Genomic DNA, 19548 nt, shown 5'->3' with positions numbered 1-19548 from the left:
AAGCCACCAAGGGCAAGGTGGAGCCTGCGGAACCGTTGCAGCTTGAGAATCCACCATTCCTGAATAAAGTGCCTGGTGCTGGGAGGGGTGCAACCCCTCCTTTTAATACTCTATGGGTGCAACGCACAGGGGTGGACCTGGTGAGACATAGGAGGTTCTCGGGCAGGAGTCAACCCACAGAGCCTAGTCCTTCCACGCGCCAGAATGGTACCTCCCAGCCCCGGCAGAGTAGTTCAGGAGGAACGGATTGTGTGGCCCTGGTTTTTCCCTAATGGGACTGATCGAGGGTAGCTACTGGGACGTAAATCGGGACTTGATCACCCCGGCTGGGTCACCTGAGTGAGGGTTATGTGTGTGTGGCTGGCTGCAGCTGCAGCAGCACGACCACGAGTGTGAGCGTGTGTGTGTGCACGCCACAGCTAAACGAGTTTGTGTTCTCATTGGATGACGAAGATGTGGGCGGACTTGCGTTGACGACGTTGCGGGGATTCTCGGATTAACTTGTTTACGGTATGTCGCCATATCTCACAGAGTCACAGTTTACACAACCCAGATAGTTGTGAAATGACACTTAATGAACAGACTAGCAGCTAGTAGAGTTTTAAAGCACATGACACATCCGTAAACAAACAGGTGCGTGAGCCCGTGTGGTGCCGACCGTGCAGAACCGTGCAGGGAGACTGCACTGCATGGACGTGGACGAGGAGTTGACGACATACGATGAGGACCATTCAATGATCACCTGGCTGCTGTCACAGAAATGGGGGCCGAAGCCAGCAGAAGCAGGAAGGTGAGTGCGGCTCCTGGCTGCGTGCTGCATGCGTGTGACGCACGTAATGGGGATCCCCATATGGAGACCCCCCACCCCCCCCCCCCTTTACCCACGCTTTAATCCGGATTCCTGAAATGTAAACATCGCAATAAAAGTGCTATATTAACTCCATTCAGAAATCTTAGTTTGTACACTACACGGAAACCTTTATTATCATAATGGAAATTAATATAAACGCACAGATTCCATGTTTTTCGGGGGAATCCATGAATTAATTGCCAATAGAGAGAATGAGAGATTAGAGTGGGGGGCGGGGGGGGGGGGGGGGGGCGGCATTCGTACAGTGTGTGGATTGATGTTTAGCATTTGGCAAGAATGATGATGATGGACATCTTGCATGGTTGAACACACACGCATCATGTCGCATGACCATAGACTGTAAAGCGCATGACGCATCTTTGTAACAACGCAGAAGATCTGTCCTGTTGCGGGGGGGGATGAGTGACAGTCAGATGGATGGAACAAGATGGATGGATCATAGATGGATGGATGTAGCATCATGTAGGGCACAGCTTTTCCTCCCATAGCCTACTATTAGTGGTGGTGGACCACTATTATGGTAGCCCGATAATGGACACAAAATGTAGTAGCCACAAATAAATTGCCTCCCTGCTCCCATAATAATTGATAGATAATTTCTATCTGTTTATATTTTATGCTTGATTGACCATTTCCTTTGACCTTTTGACCCTTTTGGCCCTGTGTAGTGACTTCGCGCTGTTAGTGTGTATCACTCACTGTCTCTGTCTTGAGCCTACATGAATTTGACCTCGCATGGCATCTTATCAGCCAGGTGCCATGGCAACCGGGCCATACCCCCCTTCCCAGCTCGCCGAGACGGCAAGCTGAAGACAGTTATCCATTGAGGCCTAAGACCAGCCTCTGTGCTGTTTTTGGTTTATCTATCTGGTAATTTTCCAGTCGTATACTTTGTAATTTTCCATTTCAGTAGATTTCCACTTTGAGTACGTTATTCCTCGTGTCGCCACGTCGGCTTTGTACCATCTTCCATTTTGTATTGAAAAGTATAAATACCGGATTCCATTTTGGGATCGGTAGAGAGAAACCCAACCATTCTACTAGACCCCACGGGGTCTAGGCTCTGTATTTGATTATTATTGCTGTGTTTGTGAGTCCATGTTCTATTTCTCTCTGAAACGATGATATAAAACGACTAAAAACCTCCCTCTGAAATGGACGTCTCTCTTTCTGGTGAAATAAGGTAATCTTTTGCTATATGGAGTAATCCCTCTGTTCATGTTTGCTAATTTACTTAAAGTATTTTGGTCAAAGCTAAAGTTAAGTATAAGTATTGTAATGGGATTGCTCCTAAAGTAAATGTACTCTGTGAGCATCCGGGGCAGTTTGGGCTTTTGCTTCGGAGACTCACAGCTTATAGCTCTTCGGCTAACGAGAGCTGTTATCATAATTCATAGTCTTTGCAGGGTTTTTTTTACAGTCCTCCCCTGCCTGTTTTATATCATGATAGGATAAAATTCCTATCAACTAGTTGATGAGTATTTTATCCCATCATGATAAAAAATGACAGGGGAGGACTGTAAAAAACCCTGTAACAGAATCTAAAGATAATAGCTTCGTTTCGCAAAAGGCTAGAAGCTGCGAGCTGCTCCGGAACAGAACCAAAATGCTCCGGAAGGCTCACAATACATTTACTTTTAGGAGTAATCCCATTACAATACTTATACTTAACTTTAGCTTTTACCAAAATACTTTAAGTAAATAGCTAATATGAACAGGAAGGATTACTCCATAACCAAAAACATTACCTTATTTTACCCCACAGAGAGACGTCCATAGCAGAGGGAGGTTTTTAGTCGTTTTATATCATCGTTTCAGAGAGAAATAGAACATGGATTCACAAAACACAGCATGATAATCAAATACAGAGCCTAGACCCCCGTAGGGGGGGTCTAGTAGAATGGTTGCAGGTTTCTCTTTACCGCCTCCAAAATGGCAGACAGTATTTATACTCTACAATACAAAATGGAGAATGGTACAAAGCCGACGTGGCACGACCGAGGAGTATCGTACTCAAAGTATGGAAAAGTACTGGAAGAATGGAAAATTACAAAACACAGAGGTCTATCTAGGCCTCAAAGGATAAATTTGTCAGGGAAGGGGGTGCCGGCCCGGTTGCTATGGCACCCGGCTGATAAGACAGCTATGCAGCAAGGCCAAATTCATGTAGGGAGACAGTGAGACAGTGATTCACACTAACAGCGCGAAGTCACTACACAGGGCCAAAAGGGTCAAAAGGTCAAAGGAAATGGTCAATCAAGCATAAAATATAAACAGATAGAAATTATCTATCAAACCCATCGCATTTTATGCGCGAATGATCATATGACCTTTGACAAAATCAAAACCTCAGGGGAAACTTTACTGGAACAATGAAAAATAAAAAACACAATGATTTCAACTTTACTAGGCATAAAATCCTTGATTAGAGGGTACTGTGGGAAAGAGAAAAAATGGCTTTTCTCTTTTGATGATGATGATGGAGATGATCTTCGGGAGTGGCACCCACCCCAGCAAACCGTTGCAGCCTACCTGGCCGGCGAGATGTGTCATTTGACCACATGAATGTTCATTTTTAGAGCAGTTCTTCTGTTGGCTCGTCATCAGTTCGTTGTCAGAACTGAATCTGCGAGAGTTCTTTTTTGGGCTCGTTGTCGGAGCCGATTCTTCGCCCCTTCCCCCCCCTAATGACAGGTTCACAGATACAATGGTTCATTCATCATTATCTGCTTGGAGAGGGGAAACGGGGTATTCTGCATGCGCTCCAGCGCGATGTCGCAACAATGTCTTTGGGAGTCCCTTAAGTACCATATACAGGTCAGATATAGAATCCAGTTGATTCCGGGGTGAATTAAATGCCTAGTCCAATCAAACTCATGATGATAAAAACCAAAATAATAAAATGTAGAAGGAAATGTTCCTATATTGACAATTTAGGGGAAATATGAAATGACTAAAACCTTTTTATAAAATCAAATGAAATCAACAATAATGTAATTCAATTGGAGGTGATTAAACGTAGCTTGGAAAGCGTAAATTAGCAAACAAATAACAACAACCACATAATAAATTTGTTCCAAATGGGAAATCTATGGGCAACTAGTTAGACTGTTCTGGGGTTGGGCCTAACCAGTGAATTTAGACAGATCTGCTCTGGGGAGTCGGGTCTGCGGGTCAAACCTTGTATACAAAAATGGAATTTCGAAGTCCACAATCCACCACAAACTTTTCAGAGACTTGACGCTCCATCGCATTTGTGGGCTTTGAAATTCTCGGCCTGTCCACCGACCCCAACTCCCACCTGCAGCAGTCCTTTTATCTGTAAATAACAGAAAAAACAAACAAAGAACGAACTGGTGAATGACATGAACAACTGGTTAACAAAAATAACATCGTATCAAGACAGAGCTATAGATAGGGAGAAAAAGGTATGCGTATTTCAGATTTTCAACAGATACAGACAGACTGACATGTGGGCCACAGGGCAACATCGCACATGAAATATAGACAGACCGTTGAATCCTAAACTACACATGTTATGTTTCATAAGAAAAACAGGTTACCACATGGCAAGACACTGAACGCAGAGAGAACATTACCGAACTATGTGCACACCGGCTTGACATGTTATGTTTCAAGACACTGATTCTGATCAGGTTAAAACATTACGATGACTCGCTATGTGCACTGGAAATTGGTGAAGATTCACCAGAAAAGTAGATTATTATGATACGATGTATGGCAAGGGAAAATGCCAGATAATAACTATTAAAAAAAATGAACTAATTTGACAGGCGTTCACAATGGAAACCTCGTAAGCGCCACAAACAACCCAGCACGCACATACACACAGAGGCACACGTACGCATACATTCCCAAGGAAGCACGCACGCACACACACTAACTAACTAACGGGGGTGAAATGGGAGACAAAAACAACTGGAGATAAGGAAAGTGTAAATCAAAACAGTAGGACAGAGAAAGAAATCAAGCATTGATTTACTTAACTGAATGTGTAGGAGAGGCAAGCAGGATTCAGATTTATGGTGCAGACTTTATGGACACGCGTGGTCCACAGGTCCAGTTCGTGAAGGCATTCACGAACCCCATAGCTGGTAGTGTCCAAAAGGATAATCCAATGTTCCTGAATCGATAATGCCGACTTAAAACAGCCCCCTCTGAAGATAAAACAGCGGAGCTCTCGGGGAAAAAAGGAAGAAGGATTTTTTTCCTTATCTGATTCTTTGTGCCTTTTCGGTAACAGCTAATTAAATAAATTAGACTTACGCACTTCAAAGGAGACTCGAACGGGACCAAGTTGATGAGTATTTTATCCCATCATGATAAAAAATGACAGGGGAGGACTGTAAAAAACCCTGTAACAGAATCTAAAGATAATAGCTTCGTTTCGCAAAAGGCTAGAAGCTGCGAGCTGCTCCGGAACAGAACCAAAATGCTCCGGAAGGCTCACAATACATTTACTTTTAGGAGTAATCCCATTACAATACTTATACTTAACTTTAGCTTTTACCAAAATACTTTAAGTAAATAGCTAATATGAACAGGAAGGATTACTCCATAACCAAAAACATTACCTTATTTTACCCCACAGAGAGACGTCCATAGCAGAGGGAGGTTTTTAGTCGTTTTATATCATCGTTTCAGAGAGAAATAGAACATGGATTCACAAAACACAGCATGATAATCAAATACAGAGCCTAGACCCCCGTAGGGGGGGTCTAGTAGAATGGTTGCAGGTTTCTCTTTACCGCCTCCAAAATGGCAGACAGTATTTATACTCTACAATACAAAATGGAGAATGGTACAAAGCCGACGTGGCACGACCGAGGAGTATCGTACTCAAAGTATGGAAAAGTACTGGAAGAATGGAAAATTACAAAACACAGAGGTCTATCTAGGCCTCAAAGGATAAATTTGTCAGGGAAGGGGGTGCCGGCCCGGTTGCTATGGCACCCGGCTGATAAGACAGCTATGCAGCAAGGCCAAATTCATGTAGGGAGACAGTGAGACAGTGATTCACACTAACAGCGCGAAGTCACTACACAGGGCCAAAAGGGTCAAAAGGTCAAAGGAAATGGTCAATCAAGCATAAAATATAAACAGATAGAAATTATCTATCAATAATTAAAGTGTTTGTTTGTTTGTTTGGGCCATATTCTTTTTGTCAAACCTTATCTTAAATCGGTTCTCCCTACTGAGATTAAAATATCCCTTTCAGGGGAGAGCTGACAAACAAACATGGATTATTCTGTTTGATTTATCTCCCAATGCCCCCCCCCCCATTCAGCATGAATTAGGTCAGAGATTTAGCACGGCACCAGAATAATTAGGTTTCAGAATCTCCTCTTGCAGTATGGATATTGAATTACATATATATATATATATATATATATATATATATATATACATATATACTGAAGTCACTTTCTTCTCCAGGGGTATTCTGAAAGGCAAGAGGAGGAGCACTCCTCCTACTCGTCCGGATGGCGTGGCTTCCTCTCCAGCGTGGGCCTGTCCATCCCAGCAGGTCTCTGTCGCCTGGCTCCGTCCGCCCTGCACCTACGGCAGCGCCGGATGCTCCAGGGGAAGGCCGCAAACATCCCTGACCATGTACTGAGGCTGGCCGGAGTGGGTCCAGAGAGGCTGAGAGCGGAGTGGAGTCTGCCAGCGTTCATCACCATGTTCCTACCCGAATTCCCCCACAGAACTATGCCCAGGGAGCAACATTTTCAGGTAGGTTTCAAGTAAAAATCCAACATGATCTCATTGCTCTTTAATATTTAGTGTAAATAGATATAATTGTGCTATTCAGAGTAAGAGGTTTGTATATTTGCCAAAACAACTATATCTTTATCAAACTTCAAAACCTCCATTTTTGAATTGCCTTTTCTTTCCCAGGAGAGAAAGAATTTCCAATTTTTTAGTTAATCCAGGCACCTTTTTTCACCCTGACCTGTCTTTAAATGTCTTTCTGTCCATTGCACAGGTGTTGGGTTACATCACCAAAGGTTCATTTGGGCCCATCCTGAAAGTTAAGGACAAAGCTAAAGAGAAGACTTATGCTGTCAAAGTAAGAGTCCTATATTTATTTAATTGATGTGCCCACTGCCTCTAGCTATGTCCACTTTGTGTTCCCTATGTGTGAATGTGACTTATAATTGACTTTGTAATATATCATGTACTGTACTTTAACCCTCAAGTTAAAGTTTACATGCTTATAACTTGGTTAATTGGTGTCAAAATATCCCTGGCAAGCATCGGACATGCAGTGTTTCATTGTGTGTGTGTGTGTGTGTGTGTGTGTGTGTGTGTGTGTGTGTGTGTGTGTGTGTGTGTGTGTGTGTGTGTGTGTGTGTGTGTGTGTGTGTGCGTGTGCGTGTGCGTGTGCGTGCGCGTGCGTGTGCGTGAACAGGTTATACCTAAATCAGAGATTCTAAGGCTTGGTGTGCTGGAGCAGTCTAAAGAAGAGGTCATTGTTCAAGTGAGTGCTAACATACAGTATGAGTTATAGGTCAATGTGAACAGGAGCAAAATATAAAAGAGCAAATCAAGAAAAATAACAGGTCTACCCATCTTTAGCAGCATGATACAGTTTTCACTATGGTTTGTGGACAGTAAAATCCTTAATTATTAAACACTGAAGAGTGTACAAATGGAACAAAATTGATCCAATTGGTTCCATTTGAGTAAAATCTATATGAAGGATTTTACTGTGTGGTATTAATAGAGAGATGTCTTCCGCACACCCGGTAGGTAATTTGGAGCAGGTGCGATGATGATGAGGCATACAATATGTCTCTCCTTTCTACACTGTGTGGTATTAAGAAATGGATTTTGATTTGGATCTCTTTTAGCCTTTCGGCTAATCTTCCAAGAGTCCAGTCAGGAATAAGTTAAATCATTACAGAATACATTACATTACAAAATACACTGATGCTAAAACACAACAGTCAAGTATCACAGCGTGAAGTACCTATACCTGGCTCTAGTCCTCTACTCACTCATCCGCACACACTCACGCACACACAGGCACAGCATATGCCTGCCCACAGATACAGTACATTCACCTATCCATAGTGGACTATGCATGGTCCACTATGGAAACAGAATGATTCACTGTCGGTCAAGTGATCCTTCACAAAACTGAAGAAATACTGGTGGGTGGACTGTGTGTTGAAAAGCAGGCCATGGTGGGAGCCAACCCCTGCCCCTGTTCTGTGAGTCTCTCGTCAGTAATGAGCTGTGTTTCAGGTTGACCTGTGACCTTTGCCCACAGCGTCAGGTTCATCACCCATTTGTCCACGAACTGCAGGACTGCTGGCAGACCCAGCGGCACCTCTACATTAGTGAGTCCTATAGAGAAACAGCCCTGATCCACGGTCCAAATCCTTCCCTCACTCTACCCTGTCTCACCTCAACACCAGTACAGCACTGCCCAAAAGCATCCCACAATCCCTGGCATGACATTGTCAATGTTTAGATGACGTAATCATCTCTGAACCAGCCCGAGAGTCATTATCCGAAACCATCCCTCCCACACTGTCTAACGTTAACAGTGTCCAAAAAATACCCATGGTCCTTATGCAACCCCCTCGGTGTGTGGATTTAATGATTGGACGTGTCCTAAACCAGCCCAGACCCACAATCTCAAAACTGCTCAGTTTAAAATCAACCGTTTCCCTCTCAGCTTTCCTGCTTTCTATTTCAATGAGAATATACAAGAGCAGTGGACTGCTACTAAATCCCTTTGAATAAATATGAAAATGACAAAAAGAACATATGGGTGGCGTAGAGGTAAAGCACTCACCCCACCACCGCAGAGGCCTATGTTCGAGAGTCGGCGGAGATCTCTAACACTAGGTGACAAGAAACAACTGTTCACTTCATGTGTATCGAAATGGTACATGGTAGTCTACACCAGTGGTTCCAACTTCCAAGGTGCGATTATGTGTCAACCACAATATTTTGATAAAGAAAGAAAAAACAGGTGTGCTTCCTCTGGAAACTGCCCTTTGTTTAAGGCAGTGGGTGCTCAGCTTTGAAAATAACTTAACTCATGAACCAACAAAATTTGGTCTGCTCTGAAGAAGGCTACTGCCGAAACGCGTCAGCGTTCTCAAATAAACATGAGAAATTGCATCTGAGCCAGTCTTGCATCTTTTATTTTGTAGCGCCACTTTTTCCATATTATTGTAACTATACAGAATTATTAATATTTTTTAAATCAACTAAATCATTTCCTTAAAAAAATATATACTTAACCACTTTTGACATTTTATTTATTTACATTTTTAGAAAATCTTAAAAAGCATTGCAAGAAATAGCCCATCCAACACATTGAGATATTATTGGGGCATTTTCTGCTTTCATTGATAGAGACCAAAAATCGACCAGAAATAGGGAGAGAGAGACGGGGAGTGACACGCAGCAAAGGTCGCTGGGATCGGAGGTCAAATCCGCGACACGCTGTCAGGTTGCACTAGCAGCCTACTGTAGGTGCCCAGACGGCTACGCCAGCCATACAGGCTCTGCTATTCTCTATTTTCTGCTATTATGAGCACACTAGCACAGGTGTGCTCCCCAGACCAACGGTAGTGGTTGGCAACAGGGACCTCAGTGTGGGGGAATAAGAGGTTTTAAAGTTTGCTGTGAGAGATTGCTTATGGATCTGGCCTAAACATCACCTAGACAACCTAACTTCACCAAGCTAATTAATGCTTTGTCACTCAACACTTCTTTCAACAAAATTATTCTTTATTCGGTCAAAAAAACCTCTTGTCAAAATGTCCATGCTACAAAGTGAATTAGCCTGAACACTATGTACCTGCATGTGCTGTGTTAGCTGTATAATCCCCTATAGCTGTGACATTATGTCTCCTCCTACTCCTCTCTCATGTGTTCAGCGTTTCTCTCCTACTCAACCACTGACTCAGATAATGTGACCCAGTTTGTTGCCCACCCCCCCGTGAGCAGAGGGCTGAGCTAGCCTGGGAGCCAGATGTTGAATGCTGCATACATGTACAGTCTATGTCACACCCAAAGGATATAGCAACCCTTTTTCCTTAAGCCAAACAGTAGAAAGGCTGGGTGTGCTGTATCTCTTCACCTGGAAATCAAATGATCCTATCCTCTTTTCCTGATGTCACCCCCTCTTCCACCTCTGCCTCAATAACTTTTGCATTGTATATCTTGATTGTCTTCAGCTGCATCAGCCTCCATTACAATTGCAGATATTAAGATTTGCCAGAGACAAAGTTCCTTGAGCATGCATGTTTACGTTATGAATAAAACTGACGTTGCTTACATCAGTGCCCTGTTTTAACCACGTATGCAAGGATCTATGCTCATCATACGCCGTTGTGCTGCTGCGAATGATGGAGTATCAATTATTTAAGGGGGATATAACTAGGCAGATTTGTTTTTCAGTTCAGGTTAAAAACTACAGCAGGGAGACTACATACAAGGCTGACCTTATAGTACACCTTGATGTAAGCAACACAGTTGCGGCAAAAATGGGTGTGTTCGATGGGCCAATGTGCAAGAATGTATGCTGTTGACGACTGTCTATGCTTGCCCATTGGTGCACCAATGGCTTTGGGCAAATATACATAAATACGTATGTGCCACATTGGCCACATAATGTCAACATCGCCGCATTGGCCACGTATGTCAGCGGCGCCGCTGCCATATTGAGAGGGGCAGCTTATAACCATAAATCTGCTGCAAGAACATGCCTGAGTAGTACCTGTGAGACTAAAACTATGTTCTGCTTTATAATCATTACTGTTACTATCAATCTACAGGTATGTAAGACCAGTAAGTCATAGAAGTTTCATTTTAAATTGTCTCATAAGCATTGTGGTCCAAAAATGTTTATACTGTCTCAGCGATATTGTCAGGGAGTTGTCTCTGTGTCGTCACAACTGTAAATAAACTGGCTCAGAAATTTTTAATAATTCGACGGCAGTAACATTAGCGTTTTCTCTCAGTCAGTTGATTCATTATATCCATATGAGTCAAACCACCGCGATCATGGGAAGTGGATGGCAGTCAAAATGACAAAAGCGATCTTTATAATTTATATTATAAAGATCATATTTATTTATACTTAGGCACAAACCAACTATTTTAAGATAAGGTGTCATGATTGTTTTCATTGTGGAGAGACATACAGTACATGCATTAGGAGGCACTAGCTTGCTCTCACCAATATGGTGGCCATGTTGACGCATTGCTCCAGTGAGTACTAGCACCAGTGAGTAGCAGCAGCCATTGCAGTATCTACATATCTACAGTATGTCTGGGCATGACTACATTTAACATACATTATTAATTGTATTAGATGCAGCTGTGTTGCTTACTAGACTGTAATGTTTTTACCCTGAACTGGAAAACAAACTACAAAATCAGCCCAGGGTTGATGTCCCTAAAGGCCTACACTATTTCTGAGAGTTTTAATATAGTGACATGACCAAAATAGGGATGCCAGGTTTAATGCAGTTAATTGTCCCCACTCCCACAGTGTGCGATTACTGCAGCACAGGAGACCTGTATACATACTGGGTGATGATTGGCCAATTCTCAGAAGACAGTGTGAGGCTGTTTGCAGCAGAGCTGGGATGTGCTTTAGGTGAGTTGAAAGGATAGGTAAGGACAGAGACATGAATTTGACCTCATCAGTGTGTTTTAAACACTTTATTTGTATAGGGTATTTGTATAAGGTTCTTCTATTTTTAACTGATGGGGATTTGGCAATTATTTCCCTACCTTTTCAGTTGCTATACCAAAAGATAAAGTAAATAGTCAAAATTAGTCAAAGTCTGAATGCTGAAAATTAATATAATGTGGATATTAAAATTTGTATGACTATCAGATACAATGTAATATTAATCTAATACATTTTTAGAGATGGTTCTACATTATAGATAATTATGTCAGTTCTTTCATGTCCCCTGCAGGATTTCTCCATGACATTGGGATCATTCACAGAGATGTAAAGGTAAAGGTGCATTCACACCAGATGCCACATGATTTCTTTGAGTTATGGATGTGAAAACGGACTAATGTAAATTGTCCCTGATAGATGAATGAATGAATGGATGGATGTAAAGGCGTAACCTGTCCTCCAGCGATATTTCGATATTCAATACCCAAAGCAATGCAATCGTGTGCAATCTGAAACATTTTCAATGAATCGATTTGCTCAGTTATGCGTTTCCCACGATTCAAGTGACACCATTATTGCTATCGTGGCAATATTTGGTCTCATTGCTCTTCTATTGAAACTCTGTTTTAAAAAATGGTGTCTAACCTAGACAAGGTTAGACACAAATTTTGACCTTTGTATCAAACAAATTTTTAAATTGCCCCAGAGCAAGCGAGCAGGCAAGTGGTAAAAATGTGACTCTGCACTTGCACAGTAACCCTGGGTTAAAATCTGGGATAGAACAGTACAGTGTGCAGTTTTAAATGTGAAAAGACAATGTAGAATATTGTTATAACATGAGATATTAATCATTTGAAAAGTTGTGAAGATTATATTTTGTCAAAATTCTTTGGATTATCTGAAGAAGCTAAATATCCAATATCTATTCAGCAAAAATAATATATAAACAGCCTTAACCTTTTGCAATAGGGTTAACTTGGCTTTACATTGCAGTGATTGAGGTGGAAACTGGAAAGGCTACAGTAACTAACAAGAAAATGACATGTAGGTGTATATAAACATTTACTTCAAATAATTACTACTTTTATCAGTAGCAATAAACATAAACAAGAACCAATAAATTATAAAGTTAGCCCCAAATACTGAGAGCATTCACAGACAATTGCATCGTTCTCAGCAATATTGAAACTGTGACCTATTTTTTGGTACTTAACCCAATAAACTGTTCAAGATAAACATGTTTTACTGTATTTGCTGTCTGTACTTGTTCTCACATCCGGATATCCCGTCCAGGACAGGCTTCAGACGCGCCTCCTCAGGAGACTTGGCTCAGATCTGAACCCATTTGATTTGGCGTTAGGAATCCATTGCCACCGCATGCCCTTGCTGACGTCGACCCCAGGCAGGGTTCGAACCCACAACCTTCCGCATGAAAGGCATATGCTCTAATATGTCTTAATGTCCCTTTTTCCTTTTTTTCCTAGATGGAGAATATCCTACTAACAGACAATGGTAAATAATAAATTATATTCTACTCAGCTTCCACAAGAGGGCCTCATAGCTGTGGTTCCCAAGAGACAGGATGTGGAAGTTTGGAACATCCTGTCAAGGCTGTCACTGTGCAGAGGTCACAAAAACACACAAAAAGCATACTTGATTGTAATAGGGATAATAAATAGACTATTTTGCGGTCAGTTACACTATCTATACACGGAAAGCAAAATGTAGAAGCTCTACATTTTGCATAGCAAAAAAAACATTAAGAATGCTTCTCTTCTCTACAAAAATAGAGAATAATGGTCTGTTCCAACTTCCAGGTCACCTCCGCCTAGCTGACTTTGGGTTGTCCCGGCGTCTGGAGCAAGGAGGTCGAGCCTTCACGATTTGCGGCACCATCCAGTATATGGGTGAGAAATGGAAAAGACGGAAAACACATTCCTTACCCACATTACTGCTATCGCACCAGCCAGATGTGTCAAGTGCTGAACCGCAGACAACTTGCATTGTATGTGAATACAATCACAGTTGTGTCCTTATTATTAAATTAATAATATCAACAATTGGTGAAACTGGCCTCAAGCTAAATGACATATTCATATTGCATATTCATAGTTACATTTCTTTTTCAGCTGATAATTTAATATAATTTAATAACATTTAAACACATTTAATCTAGACGTATCTACAGATATGCAGTGCATTGTTAATCTATCAACTATGGAATCGCGCATTTCCCGTCAGTTGGTGTGTCGGGCATCATATATGGTGGTCGGGGTGAGAGAGCATGTGACATCATCTGGGATAGGAGCACTTGACATCACATGACATCATCAGGGATGGAGCATGTGACATCACGTGACATCATCAGGGATAGAGCGTGTGACATCACGTTAGCCTGGTTAATAAACCAGACCGAATCAGCCGTTGGCAAAACAAAATTGCCTGCCATCACGTGACATCATCAGGGATGGAGCATGTGACATCACGTGACATAAGGGATGGAGATCCCTGTTGTCATCCATATTAAGCCATATATGGAGATCCCTGATGTCATCAATATTGGCCAGCAACTGGTCAGATGTAGATCTGACCTCAAACCCTTACATCTCCATATATGGAGCTGACCTCTTCTGACATTCCATATGTTGATCCTTCACCCATCCATCTTTCCTATTCGATGTCTCCCTTTTGACTGATACCTGTCCATTTAAACGTTATTAGTGCAGCCGTGCCTGGCAGCCGGCGAAAACTAGAGTTCTCAACAGGCCCAAAAATGAAGATCTTACCCCCCCATGCCAAAGCGCCAGTGCTCGCCCAGCAGTCTGCTGTCACCTGGGCGGATTTAGGGCGAGGTCGCCTCTTGCCCTCAGGTGTCTTACTGGTAGTACAGAGTACAGACACAGTACATAATCATGCAGTGCAGTGAGCATGTTCTGTTTTCACAGCTCCTGAGGTGCTGAGTGGGGGACCCTACACGCATGCAGCTGATTGGTGGTCCCTGGGCATCCTCCTCTTCTCATTGGTTAACGGGAAGGTGAGGTATTCATCATGTGTAACTGAATGTGTATTCTACACAGTACGCATGCATGACGTTATTGTTTATTTGGTCGTGACTCCATGGTGTACTAGTAGTTACTCGTGTCACTCTCTCTCTTTCTCTATCTCTCTGTCTCTCTCTCCCCCTCTGTCTCTCTCTTTCTCTCTCCCCCCTCTCTCTCCACCCCCCCCCCTCTCTCTCTCTTTCTCTATCTCTCTCTCTCCACCCCCCCCCCTCTCTCTCTCTCTCTCTCTCTCCACCCCCCCCCCCCCCCCTCTCTATCACTAGGACATGACATCACAATAATAGAGATACTAGTAACTGTAATAGTGTAATAAGTCTAATAGTGTAATAAGTGTATTTAGTGTATTAGTGTAATAGTGTAATAGTGTAATAGTGTAATAGTAGTGTAATAGTGTCTCTCTCTCTGTCTCTCTCCACCCCCTCTCTCTCTCTATCTCTCTCTCCCCCTTCTATATTTCTCTCTACCCCCCTCTCTCTATCTCTCTCTCTTTCTCTCTCTCTCTCTCTCTCTCCACCCCCCCCCTCTCTCTCTCTCCACCCCTCCCCTCTCTCTCTCTCTATGTCTCTCTCTCTCTCTCTCTCTCTCCACCCCCCTCTCTCTATCACTAGGACATGACATCACACTAATAGAGATACTAGTAACTGTAATAGAGTAATAAGTCTAATAGTGTAATAAGTGTATTTAGTGTAATAGTGTAATAAGTGTAATAGTGTAATAGTAGTGTAATAGTGTAATAAGTGTTTTAGTGTAATAGTAGTGTAATAGTAGTGTAATAGTGTAATATAACAAAATACATACATAAATGGATGCACCTGGGACGTATCCTCAGTGATGTATCCCAAGGTCATCAGGGTTTCGGGTCTCGCAACATCATACCCCTCACTCAGGTGATCAAGTCCCGACTTACGTCCCAGTAGCTACTAGCTACCCTCGATAAATCCCATTAGGGAAAAACCAGGGCCACACAATCCGTTCCTCCTGAACTACTCTGCCGGGACTGGGAGGTACCATTCTGGCACATGGAAGGACTAGGCTCTGTGGGTTGACACCTGTCCGGGCCCCTCCTACGTCTCACCAGGTCCACTCCTGCTCTCACCAGGTCAGGCCCTGTGCGTTGCACCAGACTCCCAGCACCAGGCACTTTATTCAGGAATGGTGGATTCTCAAGCCGCAACGGTTCCGCAGGCTCCACCTTGCCCTTGGTGGTGCCGCAGGCTCCGCTTGAGGCTTGCATGGCCCTCCTAAAGGCCTCACCGTGGGTTTGTTGGGCTTCTTCCTCACGGAAGACACAGGCTGGGGCGCTAACCCATACTGCTCCCGGGTGCCGTCTAATTTCCGGCTGCCACCCGTCTCTCCGGTGGTCACCAGACTATTCCTGGTTGTCACTTAGTCTATTCCTATGAGTCACTATAAATAGAAGAACTATAACAAAATACATACATAAATGGATGCACCTGGGACGTATCCTCAGTGATGTATCCCAAGGTCATCGGGGTTTCGGGTCTCGCAACATCATACCCCTCACTCACCACCCACCCCCCCCCCCCCCAAATACAAAAATTCTGCAGATGTGGTGTACAAAAGGATGAGGACATCAAATGGGAAATGGTTAAAAAGTTCACAGTGTTCTACATCCCCATCAAGAGTATACAAAAGGCCCTAGTTGTATTGGACAATTAAGTCACATCCAGTGCAGGTGTGATTACTGGAAACTGGAAGGTAACCCGGTTCGATCCAGGCTCCCCGAGAGTTAGTGTCGAAGTGACCTTGAGCAAGACTCTGAACGCCTAATTGTTCCCGCCTTGCATGGTTTCTCTTTTCATTGATTGTGTAATAAGTGTAATAGTGTAATAAGTGCAATAGTGTAATAAGTGCAATAGTGTAATAGTAGTGTAATAGTGTAATAGTAGTGTAATAGTGTAATAGTGTAATAGTGTAATAGTAGTGTAATAGTGTAATAGTGTAATAGTAGTGTAATAGTGTAATAGTGTAATAGTAGTGTAATAGTGTAATAGTAGTGTAATAGTGTAATAGTGTAATAGTAGTGTAATAGTGTAATAGTGTAATCAGTGTAATAAGTGCAATATTGTAATAGTAGTGTAATAGTAGTGTAATAGTGTAATAAGTGCAATAGTGTAATAGTAGTGTAATAGTGTAATAAGTGCAATAGTGTAATAAGTGTAATAGTGTAATAGTAGTGTAATAGTGGCGTAATAGTGTAATAAGTGCAATAGTGTAATAGTAGTGTAATAGTGTAATAGTGTAATAGTGTAATAAGTGTAATAGTGTAATAAGTGTAATAGTGCAATAGTGTAATAGTGGTGCAATAGTGTAATAGTGGTGTAATAGTGCAATAGTGTAATAGTGGTGTAATAGTGTAATAAGTCTTCTCTCTCTCTCCACCCCCCCTCTCTCTGTCTCTCTCTCCACCCCCTCTCTCTCTGTCTCTCTCTCTCTCCACCCCCCTCTCCTTGGTCCCGCCTTATCGCTGCTTGCAGCTATATTTATTATTATTTTTATCCCAAGATTTTGCAACCCAGTTTTTTTTCACCCAGTGCCAATTATCTAATGTAATCCTGGGCGCTACACTTCCTCGGCCAACCTGGGGGGGCAGCAGACTGACCTCATGCCTCCTTCTATGCATGAGGAGTCCAAGCTGCTTCTTTTCACCTGACAGGGGGGAATTTCCCTAGCCAGACGTAGCGCGTGGAAGGAACACGTTATTCCGACCAGTTCCATCAGGCTGGCCAGGGGGAGGTAGTTTTAGAGACCAGGATTACTGCATGTTTTTGTGAGGGTACCTACCCTAGGGGACACGTAACATGCAAACTCCACACAGAAAGGCCCTATATTCTCTTGTTTTCTGTAATCGTGTTGACTTCAGGCATTGTTTTGGGTGCAAGAAACCTTTATCTAGGATGAATTTTGGAAAGTCACAAAATGAAAGAAGTGGGGAAAAGGGGACATTGATGTTTCTAACTTTCTATGCGTTAATTATTTGTTAATTTCTTTTCTCCCTTGCGTGTCCAATTCTGCTCAGTTTCCTTTGCCTCCAGAGGCAGACCACTGCCACATGTTGAGGAAAGTCAGGAGTTTCCCCTATGAAATGCCACTTAGCTTTAGCCCTCCACTGGCCTTGTTAATCACTGAGGTAAGTACACATGCACATGCATGCACACAAGCATACAGACAGGCACACACATACTGTACACACATAACTGCAGTAGCCTTGCTATTCACTGAGATACTGTAGGTCATTTACACTGGATGAAATAACCTTTAACTTTTAACTGCAAGAGAGGGCTAGAATGGTGTCATGTTCACAGTCACAAACCTCTCTGCAGTTACTGTGCAAGACTCCTAGCCGCCGGCTCAGGACCCTTGATCGTTTCAAACGCCAAACGTTCTTCCATGGAACAACTTTTGACCTTACGCTGCTCCAACGCCGACCTGTGGAGGTAATTTGACAGAACTTTTTTGATGCACAGCTTTGTTTGTAGGTGTGTTTGTAGCATGGAACGTGATGATTTGATTGGCTGATATATGATGATGTATGATGATCAGAGCGTCCCTCACTTCACACGAGTGTGTATTGTTTGAATTATAATATTATTGCAAGATTGGAAATGTGCATATTTCCCTCAATCTTGCTCCGAAAGCTAAATATATACGTATAAAACTGAATGAATGAGCTCTGAATGAGTGGATGAAGTTGAGTGAAGTGAACTTTCTCTTTTGTGATGTTACAGGTGATTCTGGAGCTGAGAGAGAGACCCGACCGTTCGGCCAAAGCACGGCGGGGACTCACCTTGTCTCTCCAGCCTCTCAAAGGCTTTGATTACGATTTGCTTCTCAGCCCTCCCACACCAGACACACACCTGGATGCTGACTCTCACACATGTGCTACCACCACGGCCCTTCCTGGACCAGCAGCACCTCATTACCCTGCTCAGGATGAGCATCCAAACAGAGAGGTGTTTGTGTGAAGGACTCTCAGGTTTAATTCTGTCCACACACCCAGGCACACACGCATGCACACACACACACACACACGCATGCACACACGCATGCACACACACACACACGCACACGCACACGCACACACACACACACACACACACACACATTTTGAATCGTTACATTTTGTATAAGGCAGACAAGTCGGCTGCTGACTGTTTGACCAGGTTTATACTACAGAAACAAGTGATTCTCTAGTCTGAAGCGAATTATTGTATAACAAGAACTATGTATATTCAACTGACGAGATGATCAATGCTTTTCTCAGTCTCAGATATTCACCACTTATGTAGAGCTTAACACTTAAGTGTGTTGTTTTTATGGTATGCTGTGCACAATTTATTTCTTCTACATTGCTTGCCTTCCTCCAACAAACTGATTAGCTGGTCACTTCACACTCACTCATTCAGTGACGTAGACTCTGTGGGGTGGCGGGGCTCCAGCCCGCGTGGTTTCTTTCTACGTCTGAGTATAGACATGGTAACGCCCCGCCTGCCTCTGATTGGCCTACCGACACTGCCCGTCTTGCCTGTCCTCCGAGATGCAAGGCTACTCCGTGGTGGGAAATAATACAAGTACAAGAGAATGGCAACACGCGACAGTAACTTGTAACTTTTAGTAGAAGAGCTCCCGACCGGATCATCGTTTGGTGAGGCGAGGTTACATGCTGGATAGTCTGCCGCAAGGTTTTCTTTTTGCAGATAAGTAAGCATGGGATGGGACAGAGGCTACGCGGTTACTCCGTGGTGGGAAATAAATAAATGTCTTTTTAGTATTAGTTTACTATAATAGATTAATACACGATATTCAACACTAACACTTTAATTTAGAACACAGCCAAATCAAATCATAGTTGTTCAATCAATTATTCAATCAAAGCAAACGGCACAAACAATATTAGTTTGCCTCTT

The 19548-nt window shown here is 42.8% G+C and overlaps 1 protein-coding gene across 1 annotated transcript; it reads left to right on the top strand.

Moving 5' to 3' along the window:
* The first annotated feature begins 680 nt into the window (after positions 1-680).
* rskrb (ribosomal protein S6 kinase related b) lies at positions 681-18960 on the top strand. The gene is made up of 13 exons (XM_083778001.1): positions 681-790; positions 6329-6625; positions 6879-6962; positions 7305-7373; positions 8169-8238; positions 11415-11522; positions 11851-11891; positions 13043-13070; positions 13376-13465; positions 14504-14592; positions 17661-17771; positions 17965-18078; positions 18370-18960. The coding sequence occupies exons 1-13, from the start codon at positions 761-763 to the stop codon at positions 18604-18606; spliced, it is 1368 nt and encodes a 455-aa protein (XP_083634127.1). The 5' UTR covers positions 681-760; the 3' UTR covers positions 18607-18960.
* The last annotated feature ends 588 nt before the right edge of the window (positions 18961-19548 follow it).

This window comes from Protomyctophum parallelum, assembly GCF_964188405.1.
Source record: "Protomyctophum parallelum genome assembly, chromosome: 1".
Lineage (NCBI taxonomy): Eukaryota > Metazoa > Chordata > Actinopteri > Myctophiformes > Myctophidae > Protomyctophum > Protomyctophum parallelum.
This window is presented reverse-complemented; position numbering and strand designations above follow the sequence as displayed.